Genomic DNA, 17,602 nt, shown 5'->3' with positions numbered 1-17,602 from the left:
ATTAATCATGACACCTTGCTAAGCAGACAAACCAAGGGCCACATCTTGGTTTCAGCTGTTTAATATGCAAGCTGGCCCTCCAATTGGTATTTCTACCTTTGGGTAGAAAGGGATTAGGTGCAAGGTGCAGGGGAACCCAAGAACTCCGCATACCCATTGACAGTCTTATTTAGGCATAGTGGGTTGCTGGTTGCTTATTTTGCATCATAGCAGCAAAAGGTTGGCAGATCCACACCATTCCTCAGTGTTCCGCCACTTATTAGCTTGCTTTCCCTTCCTACTTTCCTTTCCTCCCTTGTGTGTTTTGAAGTCTGCTTGGGGAGGGCTCCAGGAGACGCACAACACACACACAGTGCACATTTAAAGCACGTGAAATCCTGGGAAGTGTAGTTTGTTAAGCATGCTGGTTAATTGTAGCTCTGTGAAGGGAAAACTACAGTTCCCATGCCTCCTGTTTTAATCTCCTCTACCTCTCTCTCTAAAAGGATGGCGTGGGTTAAACCACAGAACCTAGGACTTGCTGATCAGGTCGGCGGTTTGAATCCCCACGACGGGGTGAGCTCCCGTTGCTCAGTCCCTGCTCTTGCCAACCTAGCAGTTTGAAAGCATGTCAAAATGCAAGTAGATAAATAGGTACCGCTCTGGCAGGAAGGTAAACGGTGTTTCTGTGTGCTGCTCTGGTTCGCCAGAAGCGGCTTAGTCATGCTGGCCACATGACCCGGAAGCTGTACACCGGCTCCCTCGGCCAATAAAGTGAGTTGAGCGCCGCAACCCGTCGGTCACGGCTGGACCTAATGGTCAGGGGTCCCTTTACCTTTACCTCTCTCTCTACCTGGAGCTAGGGGAAGAATCCTGCAACCCTCCTGGCTCTAATGAGCTCTGTTTGAGTGCAGATCCATCTCCCTTACCCTTGTGTACAATGGTACCTTGGTTCTCGAACTTCATCCGTTCTGGGAGTCCATCGACTCCTGAAACGGTTCGAAAACCAAGGCACGGCTTCCAATTGGCTGCAGGAGCTTCCTGCACTCAATTGGAAGCCATGCCGGATGTTTGGCTTCTGAAAAATGTCCACAAACTGGAACACTCACTACCAGGTTTGCGGCGTTCAGGAGCCAAGCCGTTGCGAGAACCAAGATACCACTGTATCTTGGATACACATTCCTTGTAGCTGCTCCTTAGGTTCCCATGCATTGAAAGGACTTCGTAGGGAAGACTGAATAACAGTTTCAACTCATTCCTATTCCTTTCTTCTTGCTTGCCCCTTGCCTTCCTCGCTGCCAGCTTCCCTCCCCATCATCCTCAGCACTGCCCGGTCTTCCTGTTGCAACTTGTCTGGGTTGAGTTCCAAAGCAGGCCTGGAAGCTGCCATCTCCAATTCCAGGCACAGACAGCCCTGGAGCAGAAACGGGAGGGTTGGCGGTCCCTGCTCCATGTGCGCAAATATGTATGGTTTTTTTTAAATTTAAGTTTCTGGCCTGTTTGGTGCAGGGTAGATCAGTTTTGAAAGGGAAAACCAGCAATGTATGTCAGGGAGGGAGAGGACCATCTCTGGAAGGTGTTGATCTATGGTGCAACCACATTTGGAATAAGATTGCATACCGTTCTGTTCGCCTCACCTCCAAAAGGATATTGAAGAGCTGGAAAAGTTTCAGAAAAGCGCAACAAAAAGGATCAAAGTGATGGATCTACATTAAAACCTCCCACCCAAGAAAAAAGGCCATATGCAGATAAAAGCCAAAGGCCTGATTAAAAAGAAATGTTTTTGTCTGGCACCTAAGATATGCAATGATGGTGCCAGGCAAGCGTCCTCTAGGACAGCATTCTATAAGCAAGGAGGCACCATTGGAAAGGCGTGTTCTTGTGTTGCTGCAGATCTTTGGAGAAAATGAAAAAAAGAGCTAAACCAAATATGCTGAGCCTTGCAGAGAGAAAGGGCATAAAGGTCAGAAACAGAGCCCAGTCATTTGTTGCCAGTTGAAGTTAAAGGTAGGTCATATGTGAAAAGGTTGAAGACCACCACCATATTGTCCCAGTAACCATTGGGTAGGGGAGAAGAGGGGCCACCCGTGGACACTTTATTAAATCCAGAGTTACCGTTTTTGTGGACTATCCAGAGCAGTTTTCACAACTTGTACCTCAAAGGAAAAAAATAATTAATAGCAATCCAGAGAATTTATCCACAGCAAATCGTTGCCTGTTGACTCCCTGCATGATATGGTGACCTTGTGATGACTCTGGCTTTTCCCATTAGCTTTCACTCATGGTGAGCCTCCTGCCCTGACATTCTTCAGGTGCAAATGGGCCATTCAGTTACTCCCACTGGAGATGCACCACGGTCACTCAGGAGGGTACCCAGTGCATCTCTGTGTGAAAAGCACTGCTCTAGGTTTTCCTCCTTCCATGGATGATTTGCTTGTAGAGTGTATAACTGTGATGTATAATTGTGGAGAACAGTATAATCAGCTAACAGGTTTTGGGGGAAAACCACAAAAAACCTTTGCTAGAAATTTCACAGTGATGTGGTTTTTCACAGAAAAATCTCCATCTCATAAGTTCATTAGTAACAATAAATGGGTGTCTACTGCCAATAAAGCATCAGGAAATTTCAAAGATTTTAGCTTTGTTTACTAAATACACGTAAATAAGCGTGCTAAATTAGATCACTCTCTAGGGCGTTGGAAAATGTTCTAATGCAAGCTGAACACTTTCTGATGCAAATTACCTGTATCTGCATAGGAAAATGTTGCTAATGGAAAGTCCCCTTGCTTTAACCCACCCCCTTCCTGCTCCTGTTCCTGAAACATCCCCCCCAATAAAAGAGGCATGCATGAAAGAAAAAAATACAAGAAAATAAAATTACTCCGAAGTTCAACAGACCATTTCTTTCAGTACCCCTGCCATGAGTCTTCACTCCTGAAAAGATGTTCCTGCTGAATAACTTGGGGAGCTTCACAAAAGCTAATGGAGAAGTTATTTCCACAGGAGTGCCATGTATAAATTGGAAGCTTTTACTTTGGGAAAATGCAGACACACCTAGCCATTAAAACAACAACAGACCAACAACTCCCATTATCTTGAATCACAGAATAACGCCACCTCCTTCCGTGCTTAATAATGCATTAGCACATCTTCAACGTACGTGCCGCTCAACCGGAAGGTGCCTTAACGTGCCAGAGGTAGAAACGGAGAGGTATTAAGGACACAGCCATGCCTAGGGAATAGCAGCCGCGTTGCAGCCAGGCGGAAAGAGAGAAATGACCAGAACGGGATCCTTCCTCAAGCTGTCGTGACACCACTGAAAGCGCCTCATCAAAACGCACAGGAGAAGCTGCTCTGCGGCCCTGGGAGAATGGAAAGCGTGTCCATGAGAGCACAAAGGCAAATGTTCTCTCATCTGATGTGCATTTCAGTGACTGAGCCCTCACAGCTGGTGTCCTCAGCACCAAGGCCAGCTCCTTGGCCAGCGAGGAACAGGAGATAAGGCGCAAACTAAGAGAGAAGATGCTGAGGGAAGCCCCATGGCATAAAACACCCCGCCAGAGTCGGGAACTCTTTTCCTTCCATCTGCACAGACTCCATGTGTGATTATGTGGGTATAAGGGGGAGAAAAGCCACCTGCTCCAAGGTCCCCCGGGCAGCCTAAAAAAGGAGCAGCAGCTAGGAATCGCTTGCCTCAATTGTTAGGAAGGCGAGAAGCTGCCTTTTGCCAAGTCAAACCATCGATCCATCAAGCTTGGCACTGTGCTGAGAGGCGTTGGTTTCTGCAGGCTTTGAGCCATGGGTCTCTCCCAGCCATACCTGGAGAGGATGAGGATCCAAGCAGATGCTCTACTTGGGCTGCAAGGGTGAAGACAGCAGAGTGAAGAACAGCAAGGAGGAAAGTAGAAACCCTTAGCTTGGCTTTACCTGCAGTGCAGAAAGCCCACAAACTTGAGCGATACAACCTGCAGCAAGCTGTCCCCCAACAGGATCCTGAAAATGTCTATAGCTTACATTTTAAGGGACCTGGTGCTTCTGTTTGTCCAGGGATGGAATTTTAGGTAGCTCTTCTCAGTTGCCATTTATTGGGACCCAAATCATTTACCTTCTAATCAAAATGTTCTTCTTGCTTCCACTTGGGTAAGTGACAACCTCTGTCCAAATCCAACTAGGTCTCTCTACCTCCACCGCACTGCACCCTGACTTTGTGACTCATATATATTTTTGTGTTTCAGCAGCTTCCTTTCCAAGCAATCAAGCCTTCCAAGTACCAAGGGGCTGCTGGTACGTATTGAAGGCTAAACTGAAGCCTTCACATTCAGAGATGCTATAATTCCCCCTGATTGTCACCTCTGTTGCGCCCTGCTTGCATCTGTGGCATCTGGCTGTCTGCTCTGGGAGACAGATTGCTGGGCCAAACCATACCTTTGGTCAAATTCAGCAAGGCAATTCTTAAGAACTGTCCCACCTAGTGGACATGATGCAAAATTACAGCCTCTGACCAAAAAAGGTATGATAGGGGATCTCTCACTCTCATATCCATCCACCAATAGAATCATAGAGTTGGAAAGGACCACATGGATCATCTAGTTCAGCCCCCTGCAATGAAGGAGTCTTTTGCCCAGTATGGGACTGGAAGCTATGACCCTGAAATTAAGAGTCCCATGCTCCACAGACTCCCACTAACAAAGGGACACATTCCAGAGGGGAAATTCCTCACCAGGCTAGTATTATCCTTAACGGGGAAATCCTGCCTGGGAAGAAGAAACACTTTGCACTATCCTCTAGACTTGTCATAACTTTTTACTCTGCTACTGCTGCAACTTTTAAATGACAGATAATGCTTTAGATCGAAGGTGTGGAACCTTTGGCTCTCCGCAAGTTGCCGGACTACAACTCCCAGAAGGTCCAGCCAGCATGGCCTCTAGGAAATGGCATCCAGCATTATCAGGAAGGCAACAGGTTAGCTATTCCTGCTTTAGTTAATTAGTGGGGGACAACTGTATGTGGTGGCACCAAGATTTAATTGCACAGGTTGTTTATTTAGTGTATTTCAGTGATCTCGTGTTACTACAACAGCAAATGAAAGCAGAAAACGGTACAGATACTCCTTTCTTTCAACAACGACCAGCAGTTTCTACTTATTAAATTTTTGTCAAAGCACCTTACAGTGAGGATTACATGAAAACTTTAGGGCTTGTCTGCTTTAAAACCCGTTATCAGGGGATTAATTGTGTTAAGTTTCAGTCAAAACAATTAAATCTGCATAGATTTCCATATAAATAAAGAACACTTTGAAGAAAGGGTTATTTCCCTTTTCAGATAACGAAGTAACATGTTGCAACAGGCACAATATTCGAAACAGCCACCTTGTTAAATTGCTTCAAGATGTTTTATGGGAAGCGATTCATAAATGGAATGAAATAAATTCCCTCCTGTGAGAGAGAGAAAGAGGGAAGAATGCCTGTTTTAAGAAGGCATTAAGTATTAATATAACAAATAATGAACATTGCAGGTGATTAGAAATTTACCCACTGACAGCCTTACGCTGCACCCAGCTCTACTAAAAACCACCGTAATACAAAAGAACACACTTCAAAAAACCATGAGCGCTTTGATTCCTGTTTAATTTTCATACGAAATAACAAAATGCTCCTGCAGCCATGGGGAAGAATCCAGTTAGCAAGAAACCAAATAAAAGCAGCTGTCAGGGGTCACAAGGGGAATATGTGTGGGTGATAGGGGAGCAACAGCAAACAGTGAGAGAAGCTCTCACAGCGAAGAGGGAAACCCAGTCAAGAGGTATTTACAAGTCAGACTGAACCCCAGCAGGGAAGCTATTCCCCGGAGCGCTCTATGAAACAAACAAAACCATTTAGCATTCAAGGGGCTCAGCCATGGGGGGAGGCTGTGGTTGGGCATTCTCAAGTCTGGGGGGTCGCCTGTGTCATTAAAAAAAAAAAAGCCACGTTCCACACAACTGAGTGGGAAAGAACCCAACCCCAAAGGAAATGGGAGGGTCAGAGCCCACGGTGGCATCGAGCGCACAGACCCACCCCAATGCCGTCCTGGTGTTTGTGCAGACAGGGAGGAAATGGGAGCCCAGTTCACCTTCAGAACCGGAGAAGTCAAGATGACGCAGCCATGTTGCAGAAATGGCCAAAACCTGGACAGCAGAGGGAGCATGGATAAAAAAGCTAGGGAGCAGAAGTTGTTGCAGCTACACTAGAGCCCCAGCAAGGGGGAGCCAGAGAGCAGCAGCTCCCGGTCCACAGAGCGTGGCCAGCTGCATCTCCTTGCTCCCCCCAGCCCAACTCAAACTCCCCCTATCTGGACATTCTCCACTTGGATGTTCTCGAAGTGAACCCCGGCATCTGTAGGGTAGATTTCAATGGTCTCCACCACGGGGATGGTCTCCATAATGGTAACAGTGTTGCCATAGACCTGATCGCTAGGTGTGGACGAGGCCGACGGCGTTGCGGCTGCAGCAGCGGCCGCGGCCGCAGCAGCGGCGACAGCCTCTGCCATGGCCTCTTGCTCGTTCTGCAGCCGCTGCTGCTGATGCATCTTGCGGTGCTTCCAGAGGTTGGAGAAGGAGCGGTAAGCCTTGTTGCAAGCGTCGCAGTGGTACGGGCGTTCCCCCGTGTGGATGCGCTTGTGCTCGGCCAGCCGCACGGCGATGGTGAAGGCCTTCCCGCACTCGTCGCATTTGAAGGGCTTCTCGCCGGTATGCAGCCGCCGGTGATCTTTGAGGTGCGTGGACTGCCGGAAGGCCTTGCCGCAATCTGGGCACGGGTAGGGGCGCTCGCCCGTGTGGATGCGGCGGTGGACCTGCAGCGACGTCTCGGTGCTGAACAGTTTCTTGCAGTCGCTGCACTCGAAAACCTTGGGGCCAGTGGGGCGGCGCGGCCGGGGTGGGGGCGGCTCCAAAGTGGGGGGCTCTTCCTCCGCCCCTTCGGGAACTTGGATGTCCCCGTGCAGCCGCTCGTGGGCTCTCAACTGCGCCGTCGAGCCAACCTTCTTGCCGCAGACGGAGCACTCAAAGTGGCGGCTCATCTTGCCACACTTGTGCTCCTTCAGCTGCTCGGCCGTGACGAAGGCAGCGCCGCAGCCGGACGTGCAGCGGTGGGGCTGCTGCCCCGTGTGACTCAGCTGGTGGACCTCCAGCAGGCGGCGGAGCAGGAAGGAGCGGCCACAGGTCTGGCACTTGTAGGGGTACTCGCCCGTGTGGTGGTAGCGGTGCATGAGCAGGCGGTAGGGCCGGTGGAAGACGCTGTTGCACTCCTGGCACTTGTAGGGGTAGTGGCGCTTGTGCACCAGAAGGTGCTGCTGCAGGGTGGACGACTGCGTGAAGCACTTCTGGCAGATCTCGCAGCGGTAAGGGCGCTCGCCCGTGTGCGTCAGGCGGTGGCGCTGCAGGTTGGCCTGCGAGTTGAAGCTCTTGCCGCACTCCTTGCAGTGGTACGGCCTCTCGCCGGTGTGCGTCAGGAGGTGGTTGCGCATGTGCGACTTCTTCTTGAACATCTTGCCGCAAGTCAGACACTTGTGGCGGCGCTCCATGTTGTGGACAAAGCGCTGGTGGCGCAGCAGCAGCGTCAACTTGGGGAAGGTCTTGTTGCAGAGCAGGCACTGGAACTCCGAGGGCTTTTGCTCCTGTACGTTGCTTTCGGCTGGGGCAGAGGTCTTGTCCACTGAGCAGATGATGGCCAGTGGAAACACCTCTTGTTCTTGCTGTTGTTGTTGCTGCTGCTGCTGTTGTTGTTGCTGCTGCTGCTGCTGAGGAGGAGGTGGTGGTTGTGGAGGTGGTGGCGGCGGCTGCTCCGGCTGCTCCAAGGCTTCAGGTGGCTCCTCCTCGGGAGGCTGTTCCTCAGGAGGAGATGCAGGCAACTCGTGGGTCTGCGCTGAATTGGCACTGTGGGAACGTCGGTGGTAAAGGAACTTGGTCATGTTGATGAAGGTCTTCCCGCAAGCGCAGCGGTAGAGGGGGTTGGAGGAGTGCGTGCGCCGGTGGGACAAGAGCACCGCCTCCGTGCCGAAGCCCAGGCCGCAGTCCATGCACAGAAAGCGCGACTCGCCGCTGTGCTCCTCCCGGTGCTTCTCAAGGGCGGCTGGGGACGGCAGCACCTTGCTGCAGAGCGGGCACTTGAAGGCGCCCTGCCGGTGGCTCCTCATGTGAAGCTGGAGCTTGTGGGCCGAAGGAAAGGGCTGCTCACACTCGGCACACATGTGCTCCTTGGCGGCCTGCTTCGCTTTCCGGGGAAGCTGCTCCCCGGGGTTGTTTTTTAGCTCATAGCTGTGATCCGTGGCCGTGACACTGGTGGGGGCTGGCGGCGGCACAGCCCCGTTGTGCACAGCCACTAAACCTGGAGGTGGTGGCGGCGGGGGTGGTGGCGCTTTAGGTTCCGTGGGGCAGGATGCAGGCAGCTCCCTCGCTCGTGTCCCTGGGGAGACTTGGATCACTTGGTGTGTGGTCTGGTGCTCCAGCAAGTCTGCCGTCGACTGAAACAGCTGGAAACACTCACCACATTCATACAGCAGCAGTTGCACAGTGTCTACCCCATCCTGCGGCTTGCGGTAGGAGTGCTCCAGGTTGACCAGTGCCCGGCTCTGAGGAGGTGGAGCCGGTGGTTCGGGTGGCTTCCGGTGGGTCTGCCGGTGAGCAAGCCACACATCCTGGCTGGTGAACAGGGCCTTGCATTCTGTGCACTCATAATGGATCTGGCTGGAGCTCAGCAGTTTCACCAAGGGTTCCGGCTCCTGGATCACCATCTTGAGGTGCATCTCCTGGTGTTCCAGCAACTGACTTGGAGACAGGAGGATTTGTCCGCACTCCAGACATTGGTACTGGCTTTCCTGCACAGTCACAGTCTGGTAGAGGCCGGCCTCACCACCTGCCACCAGCCCAGCTTCTGCCAGCCCCACCACTTGATACTGCTGCTCTTGGGAGCACAGGTGGCTCTGCTGGTGTACCAGGGCTTCCTCCAAGGAGTTGAACTGCTGGCTGCACTCCGAGCAGACAAAGCGATGCTCCACATATAGCAGCGTCTCCTCGGTTGACTCTGCCATCGTGAAAGCCTGCTGGGGTGTATAAGAAAGAGAAAGGAAAAATTAGAGAGCCCGGTGTTCTAGACTAGGGTCGCAACTTTTGGGTGATTAATCTGGATCGCTGACTGAAAATTACTTTGATCAGTGCCTGCAATTTTTTTAAAAAATAAAACAGAATGCCAATTCTGATATGCTGTTTACTGTGACACATTAATTAATAAATAATAATAATAATAATAATAATAATAATAATAATAATATTCCTTATCCACCCTTCACCATAAGGTTCCAGGACAGGTTACAATATAAAACTACAAAATTAAAATCAGATAAAGTATGCAGACATCTAAATACAAAGAAAAATGCTATTTATTAATTCAACCAATTAATCAAATGAAAACCCTGGTATAAAATACATCCTATGATGAAACAGGTAAGATACAGGTCTTTCACAGGTTCCCACAGCAAGGAGCAGGAATTGCAAGAAAATAGTATAAGCGCCACAGCCCAATACAGGCTTACCTAGAAGGTTGCCCCACTGAGTTCAACGGCACTTACTCCTAGATAAGTGTGTATAAGATTGCAGCATCAATCAGTACGTCAGTCAACTACTGCTTTTTTAGACTACCGTATTTTCCACTCCACAAGACACACTTCTTTCCTCCTAAAAAGTAAAGGGGAAATGTTGAGTGCGTCTTATGGAGCGAATGGTGCTGTGCAAAGAGGGAGAGCTGCGCAGCGCCCCTTCAGAGAAGTGGGAGGGTCCCCTTCTGTTCCTCCTCCCGCTTTGCTGAAGGGGCACTGCGCAGCTCTCGCTCTCTGTACGGCGCCTCTCCTGGCTTCTGCCTGAAGAGGCTTGGCGGGGCTATCCCAGAAGCCAGAACAGCCAGAGACTATCCCAGAAGCCAGATCCCTCTCGCTGTTCTGGCTTCTGGGATTCAAAATATTTTTTTTCTTGTTTTCCACCTCCCAAATCTAGGTGCTCCTTATGGTCTGGTGCATCTGATAGAGCGAAAAATACGGTATTTATTCAGGCGAGGGCAAAAACCTTAATTGGTGGGGCTGAGAGTTAAGCAGACTTGCGTTACATTGCAGGGCTACTTAGGTTTTCATGCATTACTGCAACAGGGAATGGAAAAACAAAACATTAAAGACCCTCTTTCCTTGTAACAATTAAGTTATTTCACAAAAACACCTATACTGAAGTTGTGGCAGTAAATCACACAGGGATTTACGCAGTTTAGTCCAGTATTGTCTACTCTCTGGCAGCGGTTTTCCAGGACCTCAGGCAGGGATCACTGTCATCATCTGCTACCTGAACCTTTTAAATGGAGATGGCAAGTTTTGAGCCGATGACCTTCTGTGTGCCATGAACGTGCTCTACCACTGAGCTATAGCCCTTCTGCTGTACAATTGCCAGATACTATGGACAGATTTCAAAGTCGCTGAAACATGTAGCATAAACACATTTACATCTTCGCTAGTGTGGTTTTGCAACCAATATTCTCAGTTCTTTCAGTACGAAGCAGAAATAAAGGCACTCCTCCTTTTCATGCCGCCTGTGTCCTGATTTCAGTGCTGTTCTGTTAGCACACAGTATCATTGTTTCTTTTTGCCCAATTCTAGAGTCCAACAGCAGCGAGTGGACTGATTTGGCAGAGCAATCCCAACTATAGAGAACTGGTGAAACTTATGCTAGCACATGTTACCTCATTTCAGGAGCCTCTGGCAAGGGGAGGGAGGGAGGAGACTAAGTGCTGGCCAAGCCAGAAGCTGGGTGGGCGCCTAAGTTTTGAGGATTGGGACCTAGGATACACAACCAAGCTGAATGGGGTTTGAAACAGGTGTAAGTCTCTCCTTCTTTCACTCTACCCACTTCTTCAAAACACCTCTTTTGGGGGACCACACTGTTCTAAGTTCTGCCAGCTGAGCTGGGGATGAAAGACTTACACTGTTAGATCTTTGGCTCAGTCAGGATGAGGGACTTAAGCCGGTATGGCCCTAGCTGAACCGGAAACGTCCAAGATCTGCCAAATCCAAACTCATATTGGCAGTTCTGGGGTTTGGATTGCACTGTAAATCACAGAGTTCTGTGATTTCATGATTTTAAATTGCCTAGGAAAAGGCTGAATATAAATAAATGATTTTAATCACATTTAAGAGCAGGATCCAAACAATCACTATGGCTTCTGCATGGGAAGATAGGTGGATTGGAAACCAGTTAAAAAAAGAAGTAAGCAATAAGCGGACTGTTTTCAAAACAGATGGGAACAAGTACAGTGGTACCTCGGGTTACATATGCTTCAGGTTACAGACTCTGCTAACCCAGAAATATTACCTCAGGTTAAGAACTTTGCTTCAGGATGAGAACAGAAATCGTGCTCCAGCGGCACGGCGGCCCCATTAGCTAAAGTGGTGCTTCGGGTTAAGAACAGCCTCAGGTTAAGAACGGACCTTCAGAACGAATTAAGTACTTAACCCGAGGTACCACTGTATTGGGGTATCCCATGAGCTTCTGTAGATAGCAGTCATTTACCATAACTATTTCATTAGACACCTGGAGCTGGGGTAAACAATGAGACAGCCAAGTTTGAGGACAGAATTGGGCATCTGACTGGTCAGAAAGGATCAACTCAATTTTGGACAAATGTTGTCAAATAATGATTAACTATTTGTAAAATAGCAGGCTTATTTAAGCAAGAAATATTTTTGATCGGCAACAGGCTTGATACTTATACTAATTACAAAAAACCCAAAGAACCATGCAATGACCAAATTAACTAAAGTCAAACTGCTATGTTAGCAACACCCAAGTGATCACCCCAAGGCGCAAACCTATGTATGGAGCTCCTGGGCTGCCCAGATGACAAGACCCCCCCCCCCCTCAGCCTCACTGATGTGGTCCAAAGAAAAGCAGAGTGATACATCTGGCACCAGCTTGGCTGCTGGAGTTGTTAGGAGGCAGCCTATAAGGTACCATCCAACTGCCTTGGGGACTCCAGTCCAGATTCGTGCAGGGTTTACTCCTTAGCCTCCTCTTCTCCCAAAGACAGCCCGCAAAGCAGCAGAAGTTTAGGATCAGAGCTTTCATTCTCCTAGATGGGCCACCTTCCCGGGTAGATGAGCCCCATCTGCCCCTTACTTCCCTCTTCAGCACCTGCAGAAACCACCTTGACTGTTGGGACTCACTATTGGTCTTGTCTGCTCAATCTGCGGGAGCCTGTCTTTGAATGCAGGGGAAGTTGCTAACTCACAGAGGGTTTGAGATCCATCTGCCACCCTCACCTGGTTTAGCTGGCCAATTTCCTGAGGTGTGGCTGCTGTCACATGTTGACAGCTTCTAGGAGCCACAACCTGTCCCCCCACCCGAGGTACTACCCTTCCCCTAACACCCCTATGTTAAGTAATGGTTTTCTAACTGTCCATGTTTAGTAAACAGGTTTATAAAGAATTTATCCTGAAACACCAGGATCAGCCAATAGCTGCAATTAAAATCAAGAAAATGAAAGTAAAGGTAGTTATTTTAAAAAACACACACACAACTCAAATGTGCTAAGTTGGAAGTAAGTCTATTTTCAATCATTTAGGAAGAGCTTTGCTAGGGCCAGCCAAAGGCCCATCTTGTCTAGCACTCTGTAACCCCACGGTGGCTCATCTGACTAGGTCAACTGACAATATTGATTAGGATTATAGCCCATTAGCTACCCAAAGATCTCAAGCTCGCTTATAATGCATTTAAAGAGCAAGGAAACATTTAATTGGAATATTATTAGTCTGTCATAGGGCAGGGCTTCCTCTGCCAGGTTCTCGCGGCTGCTGATGTTTCTTGCAGATCTTGGCAGCAGATGTAAGAGGCACTGCCATGCAAATGTCCTCCAGTGTACAGCAGCCTTCCCTAGTTCTCAGCAGTTCCAATTGCCACATTGCAGCTGAATTTCTGGTGCACTGCATGTTTCAGAGAAAATAACCAGTCAATGGATCTGTATGAAAACGCTATTTGAGGAAGACACTACATTATTAAGGATGGGGATCCAAAAGGATCTCTCCATAATAGATGAACAGGCAACAAACAATATTTGATTTAAGTGCAAAATAATGCACAGGGGAGGGGGGAAGCATACCTTTAATACTGTGGATGTTTCAAAAGTAGTTGTGATCTAGTATGGGAGTCACTTCAGAGAAAATAAGTCAACAATATTACTAGGACGGTCCATATAATCTACAGATTTTAAAGCTGTTCTTTAGATCCCAGTCAGGAATGTCCAACACATTCCAGAAGCAAGGCTATTACTAGTCACAATCATGTTTTTCCATGAGATGGAATGTAAATGTCTGTGTAGCGTACTGGCAGTGTAATAAATATTCATCATTTTTCTCAGTGACCTATTACCACCTTTATAAGTCTTGACCTGAGAACAGATTAACATAAACATGTCTTTTACATAGAAAATGAGGTTTTATCTCAATGTGTTTGATAGGAGATCACTAGTCCAGTTGTAAAAGATTATAATATATACATTTTATCTGCACTTAATTACTGTAAGTTGCCATATTAAACAATCTTATTTCAAGGGGGGGGAAGACTCTTAAAAAGCACCAATTTAAATTCATCTTTGAAAAAATGAAAATCTGATTTCTACCCCACCAGCTGTTTCTGAGGCTTGAGCTGTATTTCACCTAGCTTCAGGGTGCATTTCCCACATACCTTCGAGGTCTAAAGCCACGGACCAGCCCCAGAAGGGCCTGTGGCTCTAGAAAGACATCCAATCTTGCCTGCTCCAGCACACACCAAGACTGAGAAAGTCGTTCCTCTGGAAACTTGAGTTCAAAAGAAGACTGTAAATAAGTAGACAGCAAGCAAAGGTGCAGATCAGCCCCTCATCCCCACTGCAAGGCTGAACAGACCCCTCAATGATTTGACATCCAACCCATCATCAGGGAACTGCACCCTTCCCTTAAGTTTTTTTTGTTTGCTTACACAGGAGAGGATCAGAGCCTCCAGTTCACACTTTCTTCCAATCCTGCCCTTGAAAGCAGCTCTCACTCCTCTTTCTCTCCACCTCACTTCGGAAAAGAGGAACCCCCTCCTCTCTCTCTCTCTGCCCACCCCGCCTCCCATCACCAACAAAGAGCCTTATGATACCTTGGCAAGACTAGCGCATTAACCGCAGCACGATTTCACGGGCCACAACCTACTTCCTCAGGTAGTTCTCCAGGTCTCCCTGTGCATCTGGGACTCCCCTTCGCCCATGCTCCTCTGCACATGGGCGCCTGCCCCGCTTCTCCTCCGCCCCAGCCCCCTACACAGGGGTCTGATTTCCCAGTCTGTGCATGGGGGGCTCCCATTCCCCACCACCACCACCACCATTTTCACAGGGGGTGGGGTCAAATCCACCAGGCACTCGCCCTCTTTGCATGGGGCGTGCTGGGCTCCCCTCCCCCACCCTTGCGGGAGGGGCCACTTCCCCTCCCTCCCCCACAACCCTGCAAAGTGGGGGGGGCGGTGGCTCCGCTCTGGGCTTCCTTACCTTCCCCACCCCCACCCCACCCCCCGTCCCGCCTTGGGCTCCCCCCTGCACTAGGGGCGCTCTCCCCGAGTCCCCCTCCTCCCCTCACCTTTTCCTCCCTTCTGTCCCCCACAGCCCAGCCTTCTCTCTCACCCTCCTCCCAGAACAAACGGCCTGCCGATTGGGTCGCGGCGGGCGGCCAATCGGGAGGCCGCTTGCTCAAGCCCGCGCCCAATCGGGGCCGTCGTTCCTACCCGACGCGCGAGCCCTTGCCCGAACCCGTCGGGATCCGTATAGGCGATCTGACACTGACGTCATCCGGAGGCCGAAGCGAGGCTGCGCCTGTCGCGTCGAGGAAGTGGGCGGGGCTGGAAGGGAAAGCGAGGGAACCCGCTGGCCGAGAGAGAGAGAATGGGGGGAAATGGCAGTTGGGTTGTACCAAAAAAGCGGCGGGGGAGGGGGGTGTCTGAGAAGACCCGAAACGTCGAAACGGCGGTTTAACTTATTACAAGGAGAAGCAAACCGATATTTATGAACGTAAATACATTTGTTTTGCTTTTTTATGACGTTTATATATATTGCCTTCTTTTTTTGCTAAGGCATCCTTCCTCCTCTCTTCTGCTCCCCTAACAAGGGAACATGGACCCTTCTCAAGCTGCCCCTAGGAAAAGCTCTCCTCAGACCGTTGATGGTTCTCTCGGGTGCCGAGGGTCACGTGCTTCCTGGCTTGGGTTTCCTGCGGAGTAAAGAGCCCTCTCAAGGGCGGAGAAACCTGTGGCCGCCAGATCGAGGTCCCTGCGTTGCTGGACTACAACTCCCATGAGCCATTGGGCCAGTAGTGCTTGCACGGCCTGATGGGAGTTGGAGTCCACCTGTGAATAACGCTGGGTCTTCTCATTTGCTTGGATTCCTGAAGCACAGTTCCATGCTTGCCAGTGCTGGATTTACATATAAGCTATAGCTTAGGGCCCCACTCTCTTGGGGGCCCCAAAAAAATTTAAAGGAAAAAACTTGATGTACATTTCCAAAATATATGTTAAAAAACAAATAAAATAAAACCTACATACAGCAACAGTGTTTTGTGTTGCGTAGGCTCCTAAGATGTAACTAGTGGGCCCCACCTGCCAGCCTGCTCCCTAAAATATCACTGGTTTGCTCATTTCTATATATAGGAGGGCACAAGGAGAAGGGGACGACAGAGGACAAGATGGTTGGACAGTGTTCTCGAAGCTACCAGTATGAGTTTGACCAGACTGCGGGAGGCAGTGGAAGACAGGAGTGCCTGGCTTGCTCTGGTCCATGGGGTCACAAAGAGTCGGACACGACTAAACGACTAAACAACAACATATATAGGGTGCCTATGTTGGACCACATTTCTGCATGGACTGGTTGCATGGCAACATGTGCAAATGGCTTTAGATACCGATTAGGTCCATAAATTACCATATAGCATATATTCAACACGAAAAAACAGTGGCAATTTGTTGCTGACAAAGGACAGCTGCACTTACAAAGGGCCCCATTACCTTCAGTAGCTTAGGGTCTCATCAAACCTAAATCCAGCTCTGATGCTTCCTGTCGCCCAACCACCCTGTGTGCAGGCTCTCAAGGGTCATCTAGTGATTCTAGTCCAACCCCCTGTAATGAAGCCACACTGACAAGTTACATCACATTTGCAATTCTGAGGGTTGGAGTTTGTTAAAGTTGCTGGGAGTTGTAGCTTTGAAGGGGGAGGGAGAACTACAGTTCCCAAGAGAGGGAAGCCATGACCTTTAAAATATGCCCTTTCAAGCGAATTCCAAAATTTCCCTCTTCCCCTGCATACGAAAAAACCACGTTTGATAAGTTAAAAATTGGTTTACTTACAAACTCTTCAAAGGTCTGGTTCATGCTCTTTTCCATATATCAATAAGGAAAACTGGCAGCAAAACCTAGCTTAATTACTAAATGGTCAAAGTTCTTAGACTACAGTATTGGTATTGGAACTCAAGAGTGGCTGTTGAAAGCCATGTGGTTGAGCTGGAAGATAAACAGGGAGTGAACAAGGGCTTGATTACCGGTACCTATTTCCTCCCAAGGTAAAGGGAAGTGGCATAGCTAAGCCTGGCAGGACAGCATACTCTATGGCATTAACTCCTTCATGTATTACTTAGACTTAAGCATGTTGGTTATATGAGGCTGGGCTGTATTTTAAGCTGTTAATGTGAGCACAGCCTTTTGTGTCTTCAGCTGTTTCTCCCTCTTGGAAACTCAAATCATCACTCAACTGCTGGGCAAGTCACTGTCTTGTTTGACCGACGAACAGAATTGTCAAGAGACTTCAGTGTACAGCTGCGAGAATTAAACAAAGCAGGCCAGTTCCAGATTGAATGAACCATATTTTACTACTTAAATGTTTGCAGGCTTCAAAGCTATTTTTTCTTAAAATGGTACTAAAACTGGCAAAAAGTATACATAGGATTGTTCTATAATTTTGTTTCTCCTGGCGTTTGAAATGCATCAGGTATTGATAAAAACACAGGAGTCTGCTGGTGCAAAGTACAACTTAATTCATTTGAATAGCACTAGACTGCAGAAAACCTAGATAATTGCATATCTGGCTAAAAGAGCATGCTATTTATGTAGAATTATGCTGAGAGCTATTAATCAGAAATGGAGTTTGCCATGCTTGGATTTGGAATGGAGGAAATCCCATAACATTTTCAAAAATTATGAAATATCTGGTACTACCACTACCTTGCAGCCCCCGAGCAGAACAAAAGACCAGATGAGTCATTCTTTGGTGAGTTTTGTCTGCTGGTAATAGAATGGGCATAACCCTTGAATTCTTATCATTCCCTTTACCATTAGTTTATTGGGCCAACTAACATTCAAACTGCTGAAAGGGTGACAGCAAGCATTGATTGTGTGGTTCGTCACATACATAAGCACATTTATACCACTATAAAAGGTGTTGCTTTCCCCAAAGAACCCTAGCTGTTATAGTTTAGCCCCTGCAGAGCTACAATTCCAAGCACATTTAGCAAACTAGTTTCCAGAATTCTTTGGGAGAAGCCATGTGGCTGTTTCCT

General features: G+C 48.5%; 1 protein-coding gene across 14 annotated transcripts; it reads right to left on the bottom strand.

Moving 5' to 3' along the window:
• Positions 1-5,587: 5,587 nt before the first annotated feature.
• On the bottom strand, positions 5,588-15,287 carry ZNF574 (zinc finger protein 574). Of its 14 annotated transcripts, none has more exons than XM_081923080.1 (3): positions 15,215-15,287; positions 13,730-13,842; positions 5,588-9,057 (listed from the first exon to the last, which is right to left on the bottom strand). In XM_081923080.1, the coding sequence occupies exon 3, from the start codon at positions 9,043-9,045 to the stop codon at positions 6,295-6,297; it is 2,751 nt and encodes a 916-aa protein (XP_081779206.1). In that variant the 5' UTR covers positions 9,046-9,057; positions 13,730-13,842; positions 15,215-15,287; the 3' UTR covers positions 5,588-6,294. The 14 variants fall into 14 exon arrangements, with proteins under 14 accessions (XP_081779206.1, XP_081779195.1, XP_081779198.1 ...); XM_081923069.1 differs by lacking the exon at positions 15,215-15,287 and adding an exon at positions 14,641-14,924 and having other exon boundaries at positions 13,665-13,842; XM_081923072.1 differs by lacking the exon at positions 15,215-15,287 and adding an exon at positions 14,641-14,922 and having other exon boundaries at positions 5,588-9,054.
• Positions 15,288-17,602: the final 2,315 nt, after the last annotated feature.

Source organism: Podarcis melisellensis (genome assembly GCF_964234715.1).
Source record: "Podarcis melisellensis genome assembly, chromosome: 8".
Classification (NCBI taxonomy): Eukaryota; Metazoa; Chordata; class Lepidosauria; order Squamata; family Lacertidae; genus Podarcis; species Podarcis melisellensis.
Note: the sequence above shows the minus strand (reverse complement) of the source record. Positions and strands in the feature narration are given on the sequence as shown.